Here is a 26750-nt window from a genome sequence, read left to right as displayed (position 1 = left end):
AATGAGTTTGTGGTACTCAAAAAGTCATAGTTACATCTCATTCCAATAGAGAGCCTTTGGGATGTGGTGGAATGGGAGACTCAAATCTGCAGCAACTGCGTGATGCCATCTTATCAATTTTGATCAAAATCTCTGAGGAAGGTTCCCAACACTTTGTTAACTTATGCAAAAATGAGGTAGTTCTGAGGGCAAAAGGTGTCCAACCCAGAACTAGAAATATGCACTTTAAGTGTCCAGTGGGTGTGTCTCAATAAGTTTTTTGCATAAGCATTTAGTAATGTATATACAAGAAGGAAAATCTTTATTTGAAGGAAGAAAAAAAAAATTCAAGGAGGCACAGACAACACGATTAAAGACTGAGTAAAATACTTCCTCGTTGGTTTTACACTCGGTATTTATTGAAACAAAGTAGAGCATTGAGCCAATTTGTAAAAAATAACAAAATATTTGCTATAGCACATTAAGTTTAACAAACCTCAAATTCATAGAGAAGCTTATAAATATACATAGTTGGATTGGTAGAAATAGTTTGTCTAGTGAGAATCATCACAGGGATAGTGAGAATTTAACTGAGTGGTACTGAAAATCTGTGGCAGCATCGTAACCTGAACACCTGTGATACAATGTGTGTAAGAGTAAAGCTAAGCATGAGTATGAATTGGTTCCACGACGATAAGGTGCATTTCCCTTTTGCAAAAACAGCGAGGAGCCGCATTAGTGAGAATTACGGTTTAAAAAGTGACCCAAGAACTTTGGGATGCCTGCCTAATTATAGGTCTATTATGAAGATGATGCTTTTCTGCTGAAAGCTAAAACGAGGATCTGTTTTAGGAAAATAAATACAGTTTACTGATTGGTTTGTTGGATAGACATAGTATATACACAGTGTGGAATATTTCTCCACTGTAACCACAACATTGCCCATATATATTTAAACCGTGTTAAGTATTGTAGAATAATGTTAAATGGATAATTTGAAGTAATATGGAAAAATTGTAGGCTATAATATTGATATAACGATAACAGCTGAACAGACACATACAGACATGTTTAAGCCTCTGTATCAAAGTGCATAATGATGGAGGGCTTGTTGCAGCACCTGGGGAACTAAGGCATCTGGGACAGCTTAGTAAAAATGGCCCAATCCCCAAAATAGCCCTCTTCTTGTGCCCATTGTACTCCAAGGACTCGTACAAACCGACAGTGTTCCTTACTGTACATGTGGTGAAGGGGGACAAGCAGACTTCAGTAACGATGTGAAGGCTGGTCTGGGAATAGGCCCTTGAAAAACACATCCATAGACTACAGCACACGTTCTCCTCTTAATAGTCTCTTTCTCCAAACAACAAAATAGGACGTTTTGTCAATTATGCCACAAAAATTAAACCTTACTCATCTATGAAAATGAAAGGCACAGTCCAATTTTTAAAACATTGTGACCCATTTTCTCTACAGAGACAAGAAAAATGACCTTTTCTGTGGTTTAAAAAAAAGAAAAAAAGAAGAAAAAAAAGAACAACAGTTACAAGGAACCATGGTATAAAATTTCCAGCCAGTTTTAGGCACTTGAAAGATTTAAAAGTTTTCTGCTGATGACCGGGCCAAAATAAAACATTATAATCTAAAAAATAAATATTTCACAATACTCTCAGTTTCTGAGGACATATGATTTTTTTAAGTCTTTTTGCAATGGCATAATTGTTTAACTCTATAAATATAATTCATATAGTTTCTTTCTTCCATTCTCTCTGTGTTCAGCTCCTCTGCTCATGAATACACACAGATTTATGCCCATTATCTGCAAGCAAATACACACAGGCGACACACTTCTTCTCACTTGCAGACAAATTGGTCTACGATTTTGGTGCAGCGCTTGCACTTGACGTAGCAGCACCAGTGGAACTTGCAGTGGCACCGCTCCACTATTTGGGCCTTGTACTGGTCATAACCTCTGCCGCAGCACATCAGCTCACACCCATCCATGCCCTCTGAGGTCTTGTTGCAAAGCCGCCCCACTGTGCCCAAAGAGCCTGTGCTTTGGTTCTTCAAGCAGTAGTCTGGACTTTGCTCGATGTACACCAGGTCATGGTTCGTGGGAGGGTTGAACCTACTGTGCATCTGCACCAGCTTTCCTCTTGAGTTGAGTTTCATGGCTACGGCACTGTCATACTTTTCCTTCAGTGCGTCGCCCACCTTGCGGAAATCGGCCAGCTGCAGCCAGCAGGTCTTCAGGCTGCAGGAACCTGATACTCCGTGGCACTTGCAGGACACGTGGGCAAGGTCTGAGACAATCTTGAGAAAAAAAAAAAAAAAAAAAAAGAATGGGAGAGAAACAAAAACAACAGGTTGCATAATTATTATTCTTCAGAAAACGGAAAAAAAAAAAAAACTTGACCACATGCTTTGTGCTGTAAATTCACCCTGCCTGTATAAATATTTGAATAATGTCCTGCTCTTGATCTCATAAGGCATCACTTTGCTAAACAGGACAGAAAGTGCAGGGTGCTCCAGGGTGCAGTGATGTCCACTCGTTTGTCCTCCTTGAAAGAGTACAGCCTGGCAATCTGGCATTACGATTCCTTTGAGGTGGTTTCAAGATGTTTTAAAAGGAAAAGAAACTCCAGAGCTGTCTCCAGTGACTCCATCGTTTCATAGATCAAAGCCTCAGGAGAGGAGAGCAGATGGAGCTGTTACACAGATGATCAGTGGAAACCTGTCTGATTGACCTGGACTGGACTATCTCACTTACAAAAAAAAAAAAAAAAAAACCTTTCAAGCTCTGGTTGGTCTAATTTTGGAGCTTGAAGTATATACGTCTGTCTGCTTGTTTTTAATCTTAAAAAAATAAAAGATTTCTGTGTGCACGTGTATGTGTATATGACTCTGCCATCTTACCCTCCGTCCTGCCTCATTATTGTGAAGATTCATCAAGAGCCGTGCATTCTCATGTGAGCCTTTGGGAAAGCTCTTCTCCCTCTCACGGGCATCCACGAACTCCCTGGAGAACCTATAGCCATAGTTGAGGTTGTCTCCGCAGCCGCCCCAAAGCCAGTCTCGGGGAAGATCTTTGGGGCGAGCAGCACGACTGCACCCACAGCTGGAAAGCTCACCCTCTCTGCAGGCCCGGCTCACAGCGTTCACCACTCCAGCGGCACTTATGGCATACGTGAATGCCGTTTCTCGACTGCCTGCAGACACAAATACCACATGACATTTGAAACAATACAAGACAAGAGTAAAGATCCAAATTTTGTTTTAAGCTGCCCAATTTTAAAAACACTGCGACCCATGAGACAAGAAAACTGATCTCCATCCACTCCTTTCATTTTTGTAGGTTAAGCATGCACGTTTCTACTGTAGCCAGTGGATCTCACCATCATTTTGCTTTAAGAGTGTGTGTATGGCATTTTGAGATGTGATGTCATTTGACAGCATTCACCATACACTTAAGATTACAGAGCACTTCAGCCAAGCGCTGCAGGGTCGTCATCAACAACATGTTGAACAGTGTAATCTGGTTTGCTGTTATTGGGCTTCAGCCAGAGAGAAGACGGCGCCCTCCAGTGACAGAGATCCTTCTTAACAAGTCTCTGCCATTTCACCCAAATTGAAAGTGACAACGGTTCTTTTAGTTTATCTGTCATGACTGAGTGATTCTGGAGCCGCTGTACATTAATTCCAACTGTTTCTACCCTCAACATTTCCTCTATAGAGTCAAAACTTTGGGTGACTTTAAAAAAAAAAAAAAAAAAAAGGCAGAAAATTGCGCATAAGCAGTTTTTGTCACTGTACGAAGCCACAGACCAGAAGAGAAAATTAACTAAAGAAGAAACAGACTACCAAACTATGAAGCCGTGTGTTGACACTGAAGACGAGGACTGCTACACAATAAAAATGCACAGCTCATATACATGCTAGGTCAAACCTTTAGAGACTATGCTATAATGACAATAACATATGGACAGAGTGAGATGAGGGAAACAAAGGCGAGTGAAAAGATAAGTCAAAAAAGAGATGGAAAAGAAAAAACAAAAACAAAACAAGCAATATGAGAAAAGAAACATTTAATATTCCAAAAAGGAAGAAAAAGACAAAGCGGAAGAAAAGATGAATAAAGAAACCTCCTGGAGAGGCTAAAAGAGATCCAGGTGGGAAATGCTGCTAGAAGCATTAGTGATCAGAGAGCGTGGTGGGGGGTTTATTAGGTTAGTGCAACTTTTAATCCAGCCTGAGAATACCGACCTAACGGTGGACCTGTAGACAGACAAACTGTCGTCTCCCACACTGCTGCCGCCTTTCTAATGTCCCCCACCCTCGAGCTAGCCAAGCCATGCAAGAGAAAGAGTCTGAACCCAGCCACGCCAGCACCCCCTGGAGCTATGCTTTAAATCACCAGCAGTGTCCTAAGCCAGCAGACAGTAAGACAGGCTTTCATATGGACAGCTATAGAGGGGAGGACATGTTTACATGGCCCAAGGTGGACTGAGATGGGATCACTGTTGGGGAGGAAGTGGGAGGGAGAAGAGGAATGGGAGGAGAACGGCTGCTTATGAAGAATCATTTGTGGAAAGGGAGTAAGGACCAGAGACACGCCAGGCAGAATCACCGAGAACAGTGTCAAAAGCTACACACAGAAGTACAGCGCGTTAAATGGTCATGCAACATGAATGAAACGGTGCGATATTCACATGTCCATTCAAATCGTCTCAGCTCTGAGGATTCTGACTCCACCCCAGCACACTTCAAGTAAACTAATATTTTTTGTAGACAAAATTTTTACATTTGTCCTTAAAATGTCCCAGTTAGAAAGGTCGTCTGCAAACACAGAATAAGTGGAACGCTTTTCTCAACAAATAGTCACCATAGAAACTACTGACCATGTGTCCTGTAGATAATCCAGAGAAAAGGTAACATTACATTTCACATAAATTTCATTTATTCCATTATATTTCTTTAGTGTGACAACACACATCCAATCAGTGTCTGCAACTGATTTAATTTGGCTGAACTAAACACTAAAGACAAACTAAAAATAAATTTGAAAAATGGCCAAAACTGGAAGATCTGACCCATTTAGATTTTGCCAGCAGCACCTAAGCTGCTCCAACATTCAAGTAAAACTGGAACAATGTGTGTTTAACGATAGGACCCAAGAACAGGACTTGATTTTAGGGATTGGAAAGCGCTTGAACTTTCTATAAGAGACAAACAGACAATGTAATCTCTGACATGGTGATATATTGGTCCATATACTCGTAGCACTCCCCTTACTTGTAAATACACAGACTCAGCTACAGTCCGGAGTTTGTGTGTCTGCGTGTGTATGTGCGTCTTTGTGTATTAGACTGTCTCCCATTCATCAGGGGGGGAAAGCAGATTCTCTGACTCCCTCCTGCTCCATATCGGGGGGCTGGTTTAGCAGGCCAAAGCCACATGTGATTTATCTAGCAACCTCACCCACCAACTATTCCCTCCACACAGCTGCTGAGCATCAGCAGCCCCATACATTTCACACACTTTTCACAAACATAAAAAAGGGTCAGTGAGTCAGAAAGAAAGAAGAAAAGAAAAAGACAAAATATAAAAATTCTAAATAACCCTGCTATATCTGGTACATACAGGAAATGTGCATATCAACATGTTGGTGAACACAGTTATGAAGTGTTATCTTTGTTAGTTTCCTGTGTCTTTGTGTACGCGTTTTTTAGAATATACGGCACGTCATACAGCCTTTGTCTCTTACCTATTTGCATGACCCGTCCAAAAACGGAGGAGTTGTCCACCGTACTGCAGTTCCAGCGCCGATGTCTGAACTGGTACTGGCACTCTCTGATGCCTGTCTTGGCACCTTCACCAATGTACTGCATGTGGTCCTGGTAGAGCTGGCACAGTTTCTTCTGGCCCTGTGACAGGCCCACCAGCTGGCTGCACAGAGGCTGGGCGCCGATGATGTAGGCCTCTGGGATTAGTAAAGGGTTCATGGCCAGAGACCTGCATGAAGGGGACACATAGTGCAGTGTTTTCAGTCATGTGTCATTAAAACAAATGCATCCAAGTTGTTGGGCCAACACTGCAATCAGCAGCTGATTTCACTTGATTGGGTTCTCTCCATTGATGATGAAACTATGTTAATCAGTGAAACGGAGGTGCAGTTAGTTACTGGGTGGAGTAAAACCCTGTACACTCTTATCCTTTAATGTCAGAGGACAGTCGATTTGAAAGTAATTTAGAGCCAAGAATATACAGCGAGTGAAGCTTAGACAAGGGGGAAAAGAGTAGTCAGAAGATAAAGATGAAAGGAAAAGAAGGAAAATGTAAGTAAAACACCGATGTATGAAGGAAATAAAGGGCTACGTTTTAAAAACATACCACTGTTGTCAGCCTCTTAAGACTTGGTTTAGACGAAAGCTCATGCTCCCGCATCACCAGTGGCTGACTACATAGAGCTGTGACCACTGTAATTACTTTTGAGTTGAACAATTTTTTACAGGTTTTTATTTTATTTTTTTTTAATTAATAAAAGACACAAAGCTGTTATAAGGAAAGAGTTGATACTACTAGATTCCCTACGCTGGCTAAAACTGTGAATTTAGAATGAGTTTAAGGTTCTTTATGTGCCTATAAAGCCACGCATGGGTTGGCTCCCGGGTACATTTAAGAAGTTCCTTGCCCCTATGCTGCTAGGTCTCTTAAATCGTCTGGGCAACTGCTTTTAACTGCTCCATGGTCGAGGTTAGTGGGAGATTTTTGTGGCGGGAGCTCCAATGAACTGGAACAGCCTTCCTCTCACAATCAAATGCTACCCTCCTTGCAGGACTTAAAGAAAAAAACAAAGCAAAACAACAACAATAACATGTACATATTTTAAATGACCCTTGGACATTTTTAGTCACCTTAGTATTTTTATATTAATTAAAAAAAATAATCTCACAACTTCTGATCTCACTCCCCAATGTTGTTGTTATATAGTTTGTGCTTTTTGCACCTATTTTTGATGTTACTTGTCCAATGAAGGTATACAGCTCTTTGCCCAAATTCATTTATTTTATAACAGGACATTTTTTGCCAAACTGAATTATATAAGGATTTCCATGTGTATTTCAAAATGTGCATTTTTTTCCATCTTAACTTTAAGTTATATAAAGGCCGCTATGTCTTAAAAGAAACGTGTAGCTTACTACAAAAATATATATAAAAACACATATATACGATTAATTCTCATAGGTTTTCTGAAGTGCATTTCCTCATGTCAACTCAGTCGACCAAGAGTAAAATTCAACAGTTGTGTAACTTCTTATAGCACCAGATCATTTCAGCTAAAATAATTGTTCCGTTCAATTTTGTGGAAGAGAAACACAAAAACAGAGAGAGAGAGCAAGAGAGAGCGAGGAAGAAGGAAACACCAGTATGAGCATCTGGTTCCAGGCCACAGGACAATTAGAGCGGCCCATCTCAGAGCCCCCAGAGAGAGACAATTAGCCCCTAGTGTAACCTGATAGACTAAGGAAACTCAGCGGCAAGGAAACACAGAGGGAATACGCAGAAACATACACAGATATACACAAACAGGCACACAGTAGAAAGGGGGAAGAAAAAAAAAAAATCATGCACACTAGTGCAGTCTGATGCTCTGTCTCACAAACATGCAATGAGCGCGCTCACAACTCCAACACTCCAAATCATTCACACCTGTGTGTCCTCTCGAAAAGGAAACTGACAGACACACAGTGTGTGAACATCCTTTCCAGGGTCTGCTCTGTAGTAATGTGCGAGTCCTCAGCTGCAGGACTAATCTGAGTTGTTTCAACTTTAATGTAGCTTCCTACTAAGCTTAATTAGTTTGTATCTGTTTAAAATCTTAAAAATTATTTGTTTACATTGTTATTTTTCTATAACTCTACCAGCAGAGTATGTCACTATTTGCTCTGATTTGCTCCACTGGAAAATAAAAATATTTTCTAAGACGTTTTGGGTTAAATGTCCTATGTTCTTGAACAGGAGCTCTGATTGGGATACATAAATATTCACCAAGGGTATAAACACAGAGAGAGCTACTGGATGTCAAGGGTTGTGATTATCAGAAGTACTAGGTGTGTTGAAAATATAGACTTCTCTTTTAATGGAAGCAGGACATGTACACACGTACACACACACACACACACACACACACACACACACATCGTATTTGCAAATATTTGGACGCAGACTCGGAAACCACAGCATTCTATGTTTTTTGCAATATTCATAATTTTGGTTTGGCAAAAATTTGGCAGTGAGAAAGAAAGTAAGGGAGAGAAAGTTTTCTTGCAAAGCTAATGGTATACACTGAGTATGCTGTGTGACTTCATATGTGGTGCAAAAGAACACACATATACAGCCTCAACAAATATAAACACTTAAAAAAAAAAAAAAGTCAGTATCACCTATGTGTAACTTTTTGCCAAGTCTTTTTAGTCACCGCTGTCCTATTTACAAATTAGCGTATGACGGAAAAGAGAAAGAATGACAAGTAAACACACTTCAAAGGCGCACACTGAACAAATTAAGACTCACAGAATTGCTGGCATATGGAAAGAAAATTATTGCATACCACCATGAGTTGGCCTCCACCACCACCTGCATGAGGAGAGTGAGGAGTGTGAGGGCAAAGACACAGTGTCTGGAGTCCAACACGCTGCCAAAGGGCCAGCAAATCGGCCGACGCACACAGCCTAGCCCAAGGTTCATACTGCCAGTGATCTGAGGGAGAACAGAGAACAGGATACTTGTCAGTCTGCCTGCTTGACTAGATGTTTGTTTCTCATGCACAACTTTGGGGCGTATTATGGAAAGAAAAGGGCAATATGTGCAAAGAAAATATTCTTTCAGCTGGATTGCTGTATATCTTACATCTCATTTACATGCGCGTGTGTGATGAAATCCCTGTAGCCATCACTGCTTGCACAGCAGAGCAGTCATTTGGCAACATATCAGAGTGTGAATCACACAAGACTGATAGACATACAGCCAGAGAAGACACAATGACTATGAAACCCCCGCAAGACACATTCCAGACATTTCACTTTATGGCACAGAGAGACAGACTCAGAAGGGCTAGTTAGACAATTTAATTTTATCTGATTTTTAACAAATATTAACGCATTTTAATGAAAAGAGTCGGTAAAGGTTTTTGTTTTTTAAGGCCAATCAAAATAAAACATAACTGTAGCTCTCCAAGTTCCGCTTTTATATACATTTCTGGGAGACCCACCTGTATTTTCTTTTGCTGAGAATGTTCTGTTTATTTGAAAAACTACAATAAAACTGTTTTTAAAAAAAATAATTTTAATTCGTTTTCTTTTAAAATCTTGTGTAATTTAATTAATTATAAGGAAAAAAAACGCTGAAATTAAAAAGAAAAGAGACTTTACTTTTCAATTGTTCTGCGAAAAGTGGCGATAAAACGTAATCTGACAGAGGCCTAATGGACGTCTCTTTATGTAATTAGCCTATATTGAGATTAATTTTTCTACTTATTAATTGAAAATGGATCTGACTGACAGCAGCCAGGTGGCGGGGGAATGACGACCGGATACTTCGCAGCTTTTGCGCAAATAAAACCGCACAGAATTTAAAAAAAGAAAAAAAGAAGAAAATGTCAATTATCTGCGTACAACGGCACAGCTTTGTTGCCGTTTGGGCAGAAAATTAGGTCAAATAATTACTCCTAAATTTGCGAGTTAAAACGATGTGCCAGCCTTCCATCTTGTTCGTGTGTGAATTTTTGGGATCGAGAGCAAGTCTAATTTGTCACGCTGCATTATTTTCCAGGGTTGAGTCGTGGAGACCTGGGCCTGCCTAAGACTCATTAAAAACAAGGCCAAGTTCACCATCACTCACCCAGCGCGCGCGCACACTCGCGCACAACACACACACGAACACGTGCTTTTGGTTTGCGTGCTGCCTCATAATAGTTGGTGAAGTTATGTTCTTCGCAGTTCCTCCACATAAATTAAAAGCAATAATCCACAGAGGGCGGTGGTTTTACACTGATTTTAAACCACTAATTGGAGCTGTTATGCCTGAAAGGAAGTGGATTTTTTAAAATATTTTAAAACATTTTTGTAATTTATTGATAATCAATTAAATATTAACTTTGGCAAAACAGTTTGCTAGGAGTAGCTGAACAGCGGTGGTGACTCGTGACTCACAGGGTTCATTTGGCAGATTGAGTCACGGAGCTACACGGTAGGTGCGCGCATTGATCTGACAATTCACATCTGAGTTTCATCCACTCAGAACAAAGAAGAATATTCGTTTGTATAAATATTACATTTTTTTCATCGACGGCAAAAACTAACTAACTTTATTAATGTGAATATGATTTTTTTATATCAGTTTTGCATAAGCTAAGTAAATCCTGCGTTCAGTGACCCTTGGAAACGATTTGACCCGAGCGAGGTATTCACAGGACGTGGCCGGATGACTGATGGCTATCCTGCAGAGTTTTGTCAGTCAAAGTGGTATCGAGCTAAATGAACAAATTTCAGCTAGAATGATAAAGCAATAGCCAGTACGTCAGTCAAGGTTAATTTCAGGGGGCATTTTAAAGAGCCATATGGCGCTAAAACCGAGAGAGCACGCAAAGGAGGGGCAGAAAAAACAGTCTATGCTTTTTAGGACTAGAACTAGAGCTGGGAACACCCCGTTCTGGTCTTGTGTTGTTAAAACGCTTGGAAAAACTATTTAAAATATCATTAAACAGATTAATTGTGTTTTAAAAGTTTTAGCAACGATAAACTGTGAAAAATGTGAAGGAAAGTCAGTGTGTGCTCAATGTCAAGTTGTATTATACTTAATTTAAGGACCGGTCTATTTAAAAAACAAAAAAACAAAAAAAAAAAAAAAGAACAACATATTTACAGTATGATGTGCATCTTAAATGTCGACAGCTATCATGTATGCTGACTGTTAATAAAACGAGTTACACTAGGCTTTTTTTTGGTGTGGATGCGCGGAGTGGTGGAGAATGAGAAAGAAAAATGTATGAGGTAAAAAAAAAGAAATACATCTATTTTTAAACATATAAAACACTCATTAATGACTGAAATATTGTGTGCATCTAACAACACAAGATGATGAGCGTTTTTTCCCCTGACTGCCCCGATGTTTACACAAAACCAGGAGAGGGAGCCAGGTACAAGGAGTTGAAGAGAGCAGCAGAGAACACTGCCTGTTCACTTAACAATAGAATACTGTTCGTTAAAAATCAGGCTTTTAAACAGAAATCATATGCATTTCTAACAAATACTGTGCTTTTTTTTTTTTTTTTTTTTTAGTTAATGTTTGCACAATAGGAAAGTGCCAAACGGCTGTCAGGCAATAGGAATGGGGGGTGGGCGCATGTTTCACACATCACATCTGTCAAGCACTTTTGTCCACATCCAGAGCCTGTATAAGTTCAAAAACATCCCACTGAAACACACATTTTCCACTCTTTAAGATAAACTGTGGCTGGGATGGAAAACTGAGTCAACTAGGAGACGTATAGACTACTCACCGGGGACCACAGCCCGTTAGAAGTCGTAATCCACTCTCTGCAGACGATATCAAACCAATAATCACAGTGCAGGCCAGGTGGATTTAAGATGTCCTTTTCCGCTGCACTGAAGGCAAGTACCGTAGTTTCTTTTTTTCTTTTCCCCGGAATCTCTTGGAAAATGCCTGGTTGGGATGAACAAAGTGCAACTCAGGGAGTCAAAGCTGAGAGTTCTTCAGGTTTAGTGTTTGACGCACACCTCGAAAAAAAAAAAAAAAAATCAGTGCAAGCGCTCCGTGCGCTTAACAGCTTAAAAGTCTGGTAGAAAGCAGCGGGATGGATAAAGTATCTAGTGACAGTGTGGGGAAATAGTCCTTTCCTTTCACGATTCAGTGCGTGACTTTGCGGTACCTATTAACAAATACAACCACCTACGGCAACCCAAAGCGCCACTGGCGGAAACCTAACTGTTGATTCGCTTCTAATTAAAAGCGGCATGAAACTTGTCTGTCCAAGTGGAAAACTGTCCCAGAATCCAGCTAAACTATACCACAAGAAGAAGAAGAAGGAGAAAAAACGTGTAAAAATGTTAAGACAATTAATTCCAGCTGATCACACGCTCACGCCACGGCGCGTTTTACCTGCGGAAAGATCCACACGGTGATCCTCGCCACAAACGACTTGTCAATTTACCTTCCATTCTGTGCAAAAAAACAAAAACGACTCAAGACAATTCCCCAACTCGAATTAAAAGTCTCCACTCTCAAAAAAAAGCAAGTCATTCATCCGCCTTACCGAAAAAATAAATAAAAACATTAATTGATCGGCTCCAGACTTTATGCTCCAAAAACTTTCCGCGCGGACTATCTCCAAACAGTGCGGCTTGGCGAGTGCGCACGGTGCCAGGGGGAGGAAAAGAGCACAGCGTGTGAACAACAGCGGCTTTTCTGAAGCTCCAAGTGCGTCGTCCTCCCACACCGTCTGTGTTGAAGTGCAAAAAACTATCCCTCCCTCTTTTCTCTTCTCCCCTCTCTCGTTCTCTCTCTTTCTCTCTCTCTCTCACCTGCTCCCCGGTCGCCTCCTCTCTCAAACTAGCACATTGCTGCATTGATGCGCGGAGCAAAACCTTCGCATGGCGCATGCGCTTCACATTTCTCCTCAAATCCCTCTTTTCTTCTTCCAGTCACCAACTTTCAACAACCAAGGAATTTCAACGTAGTTGGAATTGAGGAGAGAGAGAGAGGGAGAGAAGCGAGGAGGGGGGAAGAGAGAGAGAGAAGGGCGGAACAGGCTGTTACAAAACAAGCGTCTCTATTACCTAAAACAAACTTATAAAGCACCCGAGGCTATTACCCTATCCATACCAGAGCAGAGTTTGGATTTTCACTGGCAGCAGATCGAGTTACCACTCAGTAAAATCAAGACAAGCAGGTCCATATCATGTGCTTATACAGGCTGCTCTCATCACCTAAGTGCCCGTGAGCATTACAGTCATTATAAATAGCTCCCAGGCATAATAATTATTATTTTATGGTACATTATCTCAAAACATGCTGCAGGGTAAAGTGTTCAATCCTTTTAATGTAGATTACTCAGTATGTACACAATGAGGCCATTCAAGGGTGAAAGACGTGTAGTTTTCAATTGCGATGGACAGAACCTGGTTTGGTTTGAGGAGACAGAGATAGGATAACAGTGAAAGAAGTAAAACAATGCTAAAATTAATGCAAGGAGACACTCACCTGTATATCTGGCTGTGGGCCAAAATAAAGACTTGCTTTTAACTGATAGAGGAGCGGAGATGATTACACTGATGTAGTTGCCTTAATTAAGCGCCATCAATCTCGCAGGTCTGCTACCTTTCCTTACATTATGTGATGGAAAATGCCTGATTTGGCTCCCAGCTAGCTTTCTTTTGTGACGTCTTTTACAGCACTTGGACAAAATCCAAGTGTAAGCTGTATTTTCTTTCAAATGAGCTACTTAGTATAAAGCGACGCAAAGCTATATTTTTAAATTTTTTATACGTGGTGGTGCAGTGATTACCACTGTTCCCTGGTAGATGAAGGTTGTGGGTTTGAACCGTCTGAGTCCTTTCTGTGCAGTAATGGACTTCATAGCTGTCCTTACTGTTCCCCTGCGTCTGGACCAGTGAGAGCTGCCATATAGACTCCAGTCCCATAGTAACCACATATGATCTAACAGTAGCCATCAAGTTTTAACACCACATGTCATGTGTGTAATTGAAAGCTGAATCTTATTATATATTGAGACTTAATATTAACAATGCTTATCTTTGCCAGACAAGTTTTTGGCTTTTTCACACAGTGTAGGACTGTAATAGTATTGTTGTGTCGTCATAGCTCTGACAGCATTGAGTCCTGGGGATTTTTGGCTCACAGTGTTACCATGGTGAATGCTGGAGACTTGTGACTGTGTCAGAGAACACTTTAAAACATCCTCAGCCACCCCCCACCACTACCCAGCACCACCATGCCTTGCTACCCCTACCTCCCCACAAGTCCCCCTAGGGTAAAAAAAAAAAAAGGGCAACATCTGGCTGAGTTTATGAGGGAGAAGGAGAGAGAGAATTGGTAGACCATGAAAACCGGGGGGAAAAAAAGGAAAAAAAAAAATTCTTTCTCGGGCAGTGCAAGAAACTATTGTTGTAGATGCCATTAGTGGCGGGGCAACTTTAAACTTGTGAAAAATACTCATTCTTGCACTCATATTCATCAATAATCCTAGCATTGGTGCTCACGCTGTTGTCTTGCTGATAAAGCACACGCAGTTTGCACAGTTCTTGTGAAAACAATATTTTATTCAAACAACAGAAACAGGCTGATCACTGCAAACCACTGTGGAAGAAGTCAAGGGCGACCGCTGTTACCCCCAAACTTTCATAGTCATCACAACCAAGACAGTGTAGCACAAAACCACACACACACGCACGCACACACACACTACAAAAACTGTACATATTAGGTAACAACCAAATGAAAACACCGCTATGCTGCTAAATTAAACTGCAACTGTACATTGTCATCACATCAGGTCAAGCTCCAGTACAGTGAAAAAAAGTATTAATGCAAGACACTTCATTATAATCAGATTAGTCACTCAGATTCACAGATCAATAGACAGTAACATAATACACCACTTGTTGGAATCAGAACAATAAGTCACATGAATCTGTGATATTTTAAAAAAGAAGAAGAAGAAGAAGAAGAAAAGTGGCACTCAAATAGTTTCAGCTGTAGAAAATCAAACAGAACATGAAAGTGGTTCATTAAACAATGAAGGGGAGGCAAGACGAACACAAGGAGAAATGTATACAGACTTTTCTTATAATAAGTTGGCTGCTTTGAGGTCAGCTGTGTTTCCCTCCCAGTTAACTAAGGACCCTATTTTTGGAAAAGAAGGAAGCTAATCCTCAAACATTTCGTGGTGATCTCTCTGCAGGAAATGGGAGATGGGCAAGGGTGGTTTTACAAAGCACTCAGTTGCATTGTCATTTCAGTAATTTATCTCAGCAGATATCTCCTTTGGCACAATACATTGAGAAGGTCTCTGTGGATTATGGATTACAAGGTCCGTGTTGTCATATTTACATAAGTCTGATATTTAGCTGCAAACGTGAATACTTTTCATGCTACCATAAAAGAGTCTAGAGCTGGCATGAGTTTACTGCCAGTTCCTCTGGCTCAGCTCGGCCGCGCTCATAGTCAACAGTTGTTTGGGGGACGGTTGATGAGAAGCCAGGACTCTGTAGCACCACGGTACTGTAAAATAAATCCAGCTTCCAATTGAAGAAAGCTGGAGAAATGAAGGCAGTGGACCGCTTGCCACACTGATGCCAGATGTTCTGATGAGGTGCATTCACACATGGTGTTCCCAGGTCTTCTGTGGGCCACTGCATGCCAGTTGCTAGAATAACTAATTTCTACCCATTTGAAAACTTCACCAGAATCCAAGTGTAATGGTGGGTGCTTGAGTGTGCATTTATATCTGTATTTAATCAGGTCTGGTGGTCACGATTGTGAAGGATATATGGGCCGGTGTATCTGTATTCTTGTAGCTGAAGCCTGGTATCTGATTCCACGAGCTGTGAGAAGAAACATTGAGACCAAAGTGAGTAAAACATGTCAAATGCAAAGAATACAACAAACAAAACCAAAAAAAACAAATGCTGAACTCTCTATGTCACATAGGTGTATGAAAATTCATTTTCTAGCCGGTGACATTAGGTTGTTTTTAATTTCCACGGTGATCTCCAAAGAGGTTACATCACGGAATTACATTGCTGGACAAACAGACCGCAGACACTAAAGTCCAGTGTGGACATTTTGTGTTTTTATGCTATAGCTTGACCATTTTCTTCCTGTAACTGTCTGGCAAGTCTCCAGAGCTCCTTAAGAATTCCCTAAATGCAGTTGGCAGCAACTCAAACATCAAGTGCTCATTAATAAAAAGAAAAAAAAAACCCTATTGGAATGTGTCTGTTACTCAGGCCGCACAGCAGTCAGTAAGAACTCACTTTTTTCCTGAGGGCTGTGAAACAATGATGTATGTCTGGTACGCTGGGGGCGCCTCATTGGCTGAGCAAACAGGCCCGAAAATAACTACCAATCACTGAAGACATTATCATCAGTCATCAGGGAGGGCATAGTGAAAGAACTTCAAGACAAACTTGGATATATGCACAGGTAAATACATAAAGATCCCAAAACACTTAAGTTGCATACAATTAACAGTAATTAACTGTCGCATTCTGGGTTGGTGTAGGCTGCGTATAAAGAGAAATGTCAAATTACAAGTAATAGTTCCAGATTTGCTGGGCAGCTCACACTTTTTCTGCTTCACTTTGATTGGCTGCTCAGCAAAAAAAAAAAAGGACCATCCATTACAGCCAGAAGTAAATAAACAGGAATAGCAATTAAAGTGAAATCATTTGTTATGCAATGCAGGGTGTGTATGTGAGCATGTGTACATGTAACTGTTCTTGGATGTAAGTTTTACCAAATAAATATGCGCACATATATATGCACGTGTGTGTATGTGAGAATTTGCCTAGGTGGGTTAGAGGCCATTCTCAGGTTTCTTTGCCGTTGACTGCACTTAAATTAATGATTTAGAGGCCCAAGAATCAACAAATATGGCCCCCGGCAGGGCATAATGGAGAGCACGACCTGCCTGTGGATGTGTTTGAAGACTGCTCCTCTTTCTTCTCTGTCAGCACCTCACTACCTCCAGACAACAGACGCATTCACTACACAAACTCACATGCGACGCCTGCGTTCATGTTGTTAATGAGGAAGTGTGTTGCTATGTGGTCATGAATGTGTGTATGCTTATCGACCTGTGATTATTTAACATGTCAGCATGTTGTGACAGAGTGTTAAAATCATATGAAACTTTTTGTTCCTTATTTGAAGTGTTGCCTTTGTGGTCACGACTTTTTCTTTTTTCTTTTTTTTGCAGCTTTACAAATGTGATAAAGCAAAGCATATTATGTCAGACAGGACCACGCGTTCGATAATTGAGTGAGCTCAGACGGCTCTGACAGGGTGCTTAAAGCCTTTTCTGCCAAAAGGTCACTGTCCAAAGTTTTTTTTTTTTACAGCTAAATCCAGCAAAAGAAAAGTCACCTGCGTGTTCACTGCATTTCAGCTTAGTGAGGTAATAACTGTCACTGAGTCTATAGTTGCTCTTATGCCTTTATATGCCCCTTAAATTACTTGTTGCAGCGGATGTTCTTCCAGTGCTTGAATGATGTGTTACAGGAATAACTTGGAGATATTTCCTTAAGCAGTAATGCAAAAAAAAAGAAAAAGAAAAAAAGGAGGATGAGCTGAGAATTTGATGTTTGCCAGAAAGTGGCAAAGACATGTGGAGGAAGAGAAAGTGGTTATGTGTAACCGTCTGGCAAAATGAAAACTGTAAAAGTGTTGGAATGTGATGAATTGCAGAATAATATGCAAACACTGACCCGAATCTTCAAAGCACCACTACTGATAACCAAAACGTTAACAACTGACACTCATCCAACACATCCGATACCCTGCCATTATTAAATTGTACCACTTTTTAGTAGGAGGAAAAAAAATGAAGGAACTAATACTAAACACAAATTTGCTTTATACTTTTAACTGGAAAGGTCTCAAATCTAAAGAGCCATTCCTATCTTATCCCTATGTAACTTTGATCCTGCTTCCTACCCCTCCACTCCTGGCTTGCTTGACGATGGGGTACGTGTGTGTAAATGATTAGTACCAAAATTAGCAACATCTGATGTTTATTTCGGGTTAAGGAGGTAAGTAAATAAATAAATGAATGAATGACTAAATACACTGCTTTGTACCTCATTCTGTGACCAGTGTTTTTATAGAAACATTGTGTAGAAATGATTCAGGAAGTGGATATTTTGCTTTGTTATCTACTAGTCTGTCATGAGGATTGGATATAAAATCTCAGAGTCTGAATGCAAGCGGCTGAAGCCCTTCTTGTCTTTAAGTGCTACTTATATAAACTTGTTGTTAAATGGATCCTTGCAGAGGTTTGGGACCACCAGTGTTAGAGTGCTGCTCTTTCATTTGGAATTACCCCTGTGGTTGGTGTTCTATCACTCCTAAAGAAAAAAGAGAAACACACCAAATTCAATTACCAGTACAAAGACACCCCCCAGCTCAGTCTACAGAGAGGGGAGACATAAAGCAAGTCAGTTGGTTGTATGATGATGAAGCTATTTAGGGTGAAATACAAGCATAGTGGGTGGGGATTTTCTTCCTGTTCTGTCTTAATAGTCATGACTTCTGTTTTTGGAGGAAATCTGTAAATCCAGGCGTAGTATGTGACCATTCATATCATACTGTATTTTGAAACTACTGCCAGGAAATCTCTTATCTTATATCAGAGCCTTACACTAGTGGTGACTAGATATGCTCCATGATGGTAAAAAACAAACAAACAAAAACAAAAAAGAAAAAGAAAGAAAGGTTAGTTCCCAGGAAATGCTTAAGGTGGTATGCAAAAAGTGAAATTGTAAAGTGGGTCAGTCTGAAAGCACTAATCTGATGTCACACAATACTGTGAACTAAAAGCACTAAAAAAGGAGGAAAAAATAAAGAAAAAAATTGAGATCACATGCCCATCCCATCATCCTAAAATCGTAGCCTTTTAAAACCCTTTAAATGTGGTCTACATCAGGAAGAGAAAGTATCTCCTCTCAACAATTGCTTCAAGAGCTTGCTCCTTTTTCCCTCGATTTCTCCTTCCTCCCTCCCCTCTCTTTCTTTCTTTCTTTTCTCTGCCTGACTTTTACAACTTCCTCCTGGTTGGGGCTGCAGCTCTAACCCAAACAAAACTCCATTTTTTAGTTATTGGCCCTCATGGCATGTAATGGAGAATCAAGCTAATTATCCCTACAGCTGTTTTCACTTGCTTTTTATGTAAGCAATACCTGGCTGATCCAGAGAGCAACAGTGAGGCCCTTCTTAGCGCTCCAGGCCTCCAGGCCGGCTGGAATTAGAGAGCAAAATGCCAGGTTTCCCTCCCCCGATACTGCCTGTGTGTACCCCTGAACCCATCTCCCAGCACACATCCCAGTCTAACTCAGCCAGACACAATCCCCCACACATCCAAAGCTTCTACGTCCACTCCCTATTACACCTCTCAGACTCTCGCTTTGATGTTTAACAAAGCTGCTCTTCAACAGCTTAGATGGATCTGTATGACAAGTGTTCATTTTCTTCCACTGATGGTCTCTGGCAATTAACGAAGGAGGTGAGCCAGGGTGTGGCTTGAGTTAAATTGGAACCATCTCCTGCTGTCACAGGACTAAGAGACAGGGTGAGTGCAAAAAAAAAAAGAAGATGGAGGGAAAGAGAGACAGAAGGGTAAATGCAGGGAGTGAGAGAGAGGGGGGTAAAAAGTAAAAGAAAACAATCCCTCACAGGCTAATTACATAATTTCCTTCATCTGAGCAAACACATGCTGGGTGAAAGCAAGTGTGAGCAAGCCCCACAGATGCCAGGCCAAGAGATGCAGAGGAGACCCACTAACACAGTCTCTCTAGCAATGGACGGCTTGTGCCACAAAGGCACTCGGCCAGATCTCAGAGGCAACGCCGTCTGCGCGGTTTGTAGCTTTTGTGGGAGTCATATCCACAATCTTAGTATCGATCCTCCCTTCCCCAGCAATCTCAGGGCAAAGTGACTCAGTGCAGATAAACAATTGCTGGTGTACTGTTTCCTTCATAACAGTCCATTCCTCACTGCAGCCAGAAATCTGTTCAGTACAAACACCACTAGGTGGAGTTGACTGTTGTTGAAAAAAATATATCTCATGTATCAAACTCATTAAACTCCCATGGAGAGGCAGCATGCATCTGTAAGTGAGTCGGACACTGTGTATGCTTCACATATGCTTTTTCTGAACTTTCCTCTTGCTCAAACACCACTTCGCTTGCTTGCGTCGGCTGTTTGCGTCTTTTCAAATTGACATCAGGTTGAAATAAGCAGAGGCAAAGGGAGAGAGAGAGAGAGAGAGAGAGAGAAGGAGAACATAGTAGCAATTTCAAGACTTCTATTATTTCAGCAGAAATTACAGTTAAAACTGTGCCAGCTTCAGAATGTAAAAGAGCAGTCCTCCCCTCCAACTCTCTCTCCCTCTCCCTTTATTTTTTTCTGTCTCTAATCCGGTAAGGAATGATGGAAGGCTCTCTGTGGAATGGTGGTGAGTTCCCCGGGTCCAGCCAAGGTGTGCCAGTGTACTAATGATACGGGTAGAATCTGCAGTAGCTATTCCTAATGCGAAGGTTGTTTTGACATATTCACATACACACACACAGACACAAGTATGTAGGCATTCTTGCATTAAAACAAAAGCTGTACATGCTGCAAAAGGGTTACCGGTGGGACTTGCTAAGATATTCATCAATCATTTAAAAAGCCCCACGGTAAAAAAGAAACTATGTACATAAAAAAGCGCATTATGTTCATGCAAGTTCAAAAAACAGGTTTGCGCAACAACACTAAAAACTGGATGGGATTCTATCTCTCAGCTCCTAGTCTTTTTGATCTCTAACTAATCTCTGAGCTTTTTCCCTTATGATTCATCCTCCTTCCCTCTCCTTCTCTCTAAGCACAGTGTGAGTGGCAGTGTTTATGTTAGTGTGAGAAATGTGGAGAGTTCTACTGTGGGCCAGCTGCATGGCTGTCAAACTCAGTGTATGCAACCCACTACTGTACCTGCTTTTCATACTGAGACTAGTGCGCGAAAGCTACTTGCGTCTCATAACAACACCTTGACCTGGAGCTTGACCTTGACATGGAGCAGTGGCGGGCCATCAGAACCAGGGCCTAAGAGGCCTGAACATGCCTGCATCTTGAAAGCAGCGCAGGCCCAGCCAGGCAGGGGAGACAAGTGAAACCTGAGCCCACATTAAAGAATCTCCATCAGGTAGGAGATCAGGAGAGGCCTCCATGATCTCAGTGTTTGCGGGGGTCTGGGCCTCTGAAGCCCTATCTCACCTCCATCTGGAAAGAGAATCTGAGGGTAGCCTGATGGTCCGATAAGAGGCCATGCCGACTGACACGGTAACAGCCTCTCACCCCCATTTGCAAAAAACCCAAAGTGGATGCAAGTCTAGTTGTAGTGCTCTCTCATGCTGGTGTGAGAGGGAGGTAGAGAGCTTGGTGTGGGGGTCTGGGAAGGAGGAGGGTGGGATGGCTGTAGGTGCATGGTGGCATCGAGGTAAATTGAAAATGCATGCAGTTTACAGAGACAAGTCTAGAGTTTAATGGGTATATTTTGTTTCTTTTAATCTTTGTAAAATGGAAGATACACACAGGTTTACCTTAAATTAGGGCTATGTAGCTACAGCTGTATCAGTAATCAGTAACTATGCATGGCTGTGTGTGTGTGTGGAACAGTTGCATTTTTAGGTTCAACCCACTCAAATGCAACCAGAAAAAACATGTATGACTGTATGTGGTAATTATTGTATTTTATAAGGTAGGAAAATTTCTATGTAGGAGAGAGAAAGTGGGCTGGTGTCAAGACCTTTGCCTGCAAGATGGAAAAGAAGGAAGAGAATCGGTGAAAGCCCTACTCTGCACATGAAGCAATATTAGTGTGCTATTTCCCTTCTATCATTATCACTTCTTTTCCTTATTTGCATTTGTGATAACACACGGTACAGAAATAATGCTGGGTTTATTTAAGTAGTTTTCTAGGGTGCTGCTAATACTCCACCCTCCTCTTGATGTCTTCTCAAGATGACATCAACTCCACTGACCCATCAATTTTCACTCCTGACCCAACTAGTTGCTTCCTCTCTTTAACTGCCCATAGAGTCACTGTTTCTCCATATGTTCTTTATGGCCCACAGTTCAGTCCAGTTTCCGCTCTTAACTTGCCCTCCTATTACACCAGATAGAAGACAATAGATAAGAATATCTCGGACATGACAGAAGATGGTTGACCACACTAAATATTTTATAAATTTCCACCTGGTGGAACACGCATGAATAATAAATGGCGGATTATCAGTCTTCATCTGTGACAAAGCAAAAAGGTTTTGAACATGTGCACTTCCACCTAATTCTAAAATCTGTGTGTAGATGTGTGGCCGGGCAGAGACACAAAAGAAATGAGGATTTGGATTTAAAATGGTTTGGTCAGTTTGGTCATCTCAGATCTACTTAGGATCACTGAAATCAGTTAAATAAATAAATATGATCCCTGAGATCACAATCTGCTCTTAGGGAATACCAGGCTTACCTTAATGGAGGGCTGTGTATCTGCACCTGCATGTAGATCTGGGTTTGTGTGTGTCTGTGTACATAAATCAGCAGCTGTGTGTGTGTGTGTGGAACAGTTGTGTAAACAAAATCCGATCATAATGTCTATTCAGGAGCAAGAGGTATTTGAGGTAGACAAGTTCACATGGATGTGATTTGTGTTGAACGAGTGTTAGAACCTTTTCATCTGGTGATGGAAATTGCTCATTTTTCCCCCATGTGGGCGAGCGCTTAACTGATTTTGTTTGGTGGTTTACTCTCTGTTTAATAGGCGTGTGTATGTTTCTCACAAACCGTGGTTTTGCCTGCTTCACTTGTGAACTTTCAAATGGAAAAAGTGCAAAAACAAGTTTAAACCAGAGTGACAAAGTCGAGGTTGATGTCAAGTGGACTGAGTGCCTTTGTGCTAGCACAGCTGCATTGTAGTACTTAATACCAGGTTAAGTCCAGTCTCAGGAAGAACCAATCATGACTCTGTTCCTGAGGTCAGTATAGCCCCAGGACACTATAGACACATAGGATATATACTGGGGATAAACAAGGAGGCTTTCTCAAAGCTTGGTGGTCTGCTAGCAATCTCCACAGTATGACCTCTGTGTCAGTGTGTGAAGGCAAAGAGTGAAGGAACATGTAATAAAAAACTAAGATGATTTTTCAAGCTACTAATTCTGTGCACATTTAATAATAATATAGTTTTGATAGAGATCATAATAACACATTAATCTCAATTTATATGATACTACTTCCTATCTAGAATGATACCAGTATTAAATATAAATATCAGCAGGGGAGTGGTTTTAGTTGAAAATTGTGTTTGTGTGTATAAGTGCAGTTGTTAGACTAAACGATGGGGTCTCACAGCCAGAGAGGACAATGTTGGAAAAAAAAGGAGCAAATTTTGAAGGGAAAAAAGTAAGGGAGACGGTTTTGGTCAGGAATACGGCAACTTTGCAGCCTGAGAGTGGAGTAAAAGGTGCACGGTGGGGTAACTGTTAGTAAGACAGAGAGAGGGAGGCAGTGAAACAGACTATAGGGGCACCTGGCAGGAGACAGAGGCCAGAAACAAACACATTAAGGTGATAAACAGTTATCTGAGCCAGTTATGATCCCACAGACTCTTTGAACTATAAAATGCTTGCAAACCCCCTAAACACTTTTTAGGGGGTTTTACACTATGACTTAAAAAAACGCAGATACTCCTTTTGCAGCCATCTTGAACCTTTAACGACCTTTTGGAGCACTCTGTACGACAATGTGGGAAGCCCTGCCAGGGAAACTTAAAGGGAGATACAGCAGATCATAAATAAGCATCGTAGAAAGTGACAGGTTTGGCTCCGCGGATAGATAGAGAGTAAATAATCCTCATTTGTTCTGACATAGCGACTCATAGTTTCATGATATTTACTGCTGAAAACACCCTGTACCCATTAAATAAGCACTGATAGAGCCATCGACACTGACAGTGCTTAACGTTTAGCCGTGCTGTGGGATTAATGCAGCAGGTTATAATGCACTGGCTAGGCAAATACTTATTTTTGTTTTATTAGCCAAGAAAGATATGGAGTGAAACTGGGACTGTAATGTATGTAAACCTGTTCTCACTCTGTTTATGAAACTCTGTGATGTGGAAATATTGATGTGCTGGCTATGTTAGGGATCACTTTTCATTTTGGCTCCTCCAACTCAGATAACCAAAACTTATGACGTGATTTCCCAAATATCTTATTCATATCGGGACCGAAAAATAAAAGTTGCTGATAGTTCACACTAAATGAAAAAAGTGATTTAGTAAAGTGTGTGCAGAGTTCCCATAACTCTTAAAATTTGCCGTATGAAATGTCGGTAAATGTGGCTTTGTGTAGTTTTGTGTGTGTGTGAACTCGGTCCATTTTGCCTGGGTTGTGCTGGGAATAGTATCGGCTTAAGGCTGAAAGAATTCGGGCCTCCCAAGCAAGGTCATGTGCTGATGTTTAGTAGGAGCTTTCTCAGGTCACAGACTGTGACTTTCAACCATCACTCACTTTACCCCACATCTTTGAGTAGTTCTGTTTAAATGGCATATCTGACATATCTCCGCCAGTCTGCTGTAATGACAGGTGACAGCTGTCTCACTCCACTTACCTTGTTAAAGGAAAAGTCAACCCAAATACTAGCTAGACTTTGACATTGGATAGTAGATTTGGTGTCCTGTGGCATAACTCAAGGTGGGGCAACTTGGAAAATATTTGTAACATAGACTTAGATGTCAGGATGAAAAAAGAAAAGAAAACAAAGAAAAGAAAAGAGAAAAAACCAGAGATGTGAGTAGTTGGTTTTGGACTGCTTCATGCTCTTCATTTCCCTTAGCCCTAAACACTTGGGGCTAAAAATATAAGTTGATATTAAAGCAGTTGGACACTCAAAACCTTGAAAGATAGGTTCCCATTTTCCCCCCAAATTCCAAATACTCATGTCCATATAAACACTGAAACAAATTTTGCAAACTGTAATCATTCATCCTGTTTTTTCTGGCTGATGTAAGTGATTCCCTCCTGAAGTGATTCCACACACCCCCATTTCGTGGTGAAGGGAATTCCAAATTTGGCTGAAGACAATATGAGGATTTAATAGTCTGAGTTATAATAATGAAACGGGTATGTGCCACGCATCTGAAACTCAAAATTCACTCTCTGTGTTTATCCAGACGCTGCTTCTTAGTAAGCTACTGTGAAGCGGCAGTGAAAAGAGAGAACTGTGTACTTTATGCTATCTTAACCACTTCACCATTTGAAACTGCTCCTCATATTAGTTTTAATCCAAACTTCCAAATGAAATTCTGCACAGAACAAGGTCTGTGGATTTTGTCCCATCAGCAACCTCCTTGGACTGAAAAATTAAAGAAGCAAAAGAACTCTGCAATAGACTGGCGACTTTTCCAGTGGGTGCTTCGCCTTTCGCCCTATGGCAGCTGGGATAAGCTCCAGTCTCCAAGCGACCCAGAATTGGATAAGCAGGAAAAAATGGATTGATGGATGTTTAGTATAAGCTCCTGAATATTTAAATGTATATCTACACTTTAAGAATGTGTATTTTGAGTAAGATGCAATAGCAATCTAGGATGACGTTTGCATGCTTACACATGCCAGCTGAGTTGTAAATGTGCCCGGTGGTGGTTAAGTAAACAGGGCTTGCTCCCTGAGGTGCCCTGGTGCTGTATGTCTTGGCATCATTTCTGCTACACACTGTAAGGTCTGCATCATAGTTCTGATTTCTACTCTTCTGGTCTAAGAGCAATTCTGCAATAAGAGAAAAAAAAAAGGTCACCATCTCTTTTACTTTTGTTATTCGGATCCTAACCTTCTGCAGAGCACTCATATTTAAGGTTACCACAATAAATTAGCATGAGCTCCATTACAGATATGTTTAACTGCTGTTACACATATTTGTAATGTTTCTGTTATGTGCATAGTGTTTCTCAGAGATAATTACATTGTGTCTCTCTCCACCTGGGCTCTGACACATGTTCAACAGCTCAGACGGACACGCCTAACCACCTGTGTGAAATAACACACTAAAGTCAGACTCTCAGAGTCACTGAGAGAAAGAGCGAGAGGGTGTGAAAGACTTAATGCTTCCCCTGTCTCTGTTGTTAGGCTTACAAAGAGTCATTTTCAAGTGCGATGTGTCATTTGTCACATTCATGAATACTGTTTCTTCCTGCAAGTGTGGGAACAGTGCTAGAGGACAATAAGTTGCATTCAAGCCCAGATTAATTCCACATCAGTTTCTTTACAGCTTTTCTTTAGTAACAGCATAGGTAACCTTTGCTTCAGCGAAGGACTCACGGCTTTTTGACACTGGCTTAGGATCAGCTTTTTTTTTTCTTTCTCCTTTTTCTCTGATTACTTTGACACTGAATGACACAGTTTGACATTTGTTAAAAACCTTTGTTTTGACAGTTTACACACTGAACTTTTCTCCAGTTAATTATCAAAAAAAGATGAAACATCCTACTTACTTTATGTTGCTTTACACCATAGATATTGAAATCATGGAGTTTTGCTGCACCACAGTATAGTATGATATGTCCCATGACAATGAAAGTTGGTTGTATAAATCATAAACACAAAATTATATTTTGCTTTTTAGATACAGTTACTTTTGGAGTGGGTTTAAACCTGATTTGGCTACAGTTTTTAACATAGCTTAAGTTTTTTCTTCTCTCTTGTATTTAAGAAGAGTAGAGTTTTAAAAATGCTGGAGGCTCAACTTTTGACACTGCACTAAATATTTCCCAGAAAATTCACTTCAGTTTAACATTTATGTACACTTGTACACAAGTACAGTCATTGCATATGTAAAAAGCAGCAAATAACACAGACAGTTTAAGAGCTAGAGAACAAGAGAGAGGCAGAGACAGAAACATGGCGTGATGTTTAAGAAAAGGGTGT

At 40.8% G+C, this 26750-nt stretch overlaps 2 protein-coding genes across 4 annotated transcripts in view; both read right to left on the bottom strand.

The window, feature by feature from the left end:
• Nucleotides 1-361: 361 nt before the first annotated feature.
• wnt5a (wingless-type MMTV integration site family, member 5a) lies at nt 362-12574 on the bottom strand. Of its 2 annotated transcripts, XM_031753216.2 has the most exons (6): nt 12160-12574; nt 11540-11777; nt 8591-8739; nt 5744-5991; nt 2896-3188; nt 362-2292 (listed from the first exon to the last, which is right to left on the bottom strand). In XM_031753216.2, exons 3-6 carry the CDS (start codon nt 8725-8727, stop codon nt 1834-1836), a joined length of 1137 nt encoding a protein of 378 aa, XP_031609076.1. In that variant the 5' UTR covers nt 8728-8739; nt 11540-11777; nt 12160-12574; the 3' UTR covers nt 362-1833. The 2 variants fall into 2 exon arrangements, with proteins under 2 accessions (XP_031609076.1, XP_039460619.1); XM_039604685.1 differs by having other exon boundaries at nt 11540-12574.
• A 1744-nt stretch (nt 12575-14318) lies between these two features.
• Nucleotides 14319-26750, bottom strand: part of LOC116330826 (ERC protein 2-like) — a 155993-nt gene continuing 143561 nt past the window's right edge. For both annotated transcript variants that reach the window (XM_039604950.1, XM_039604952.1), the window contains one exon: nt 14319-15623. The gene's annotated coding sequence lies outside the window, so the exon portion shown is untranslated. The remainder of the gene's footprint in view (nt 15624-26750) is intronic.

The sequence above is a fragment of the Oreochromis aureus genome, linkage group 20 (assembly GCF_013358895.1).
Source record: "Oreochromis aureus strain Israel breed Guangdong linkage group 20, ZZ_aureus, whole genome shotgun sequence".
In the NCBI taxonomy this organism is placed as follows: domain Eukaryota; kingdom Metazoa; phylum Chordata; class Actinopteri; order Cichliformes; family Cichlidae; genus Oreochromis; species Oreochromis aureus.
This window is presented reverse-complemented; position numbering and strand designations above follow the sequence as displayed.

Coding starts and splice junctions, on each gene's coding strand:
- wnt5a (XM_039604685.1), bottom strand. CDS start 8,727: ATGAACCTTGGGCTAGGCTGTGTGCGTCGGCCGATTTGCTGGCCCTTT. Junction 3,189..5,743: donor TGGACGGGTCATGCAAATAG/GTAAGAGACAAA, acceptor TTGTGTCTGCAG/GCAGTCGAGAAACGGCATTC. Junction 2,293..2,895: donor ATAATGAGGCAGGACGGAGG/GTAAGATGGCAG, acceptor TTTTTTCTCAAG/ATTGTCTCAGACCTTGCCCA.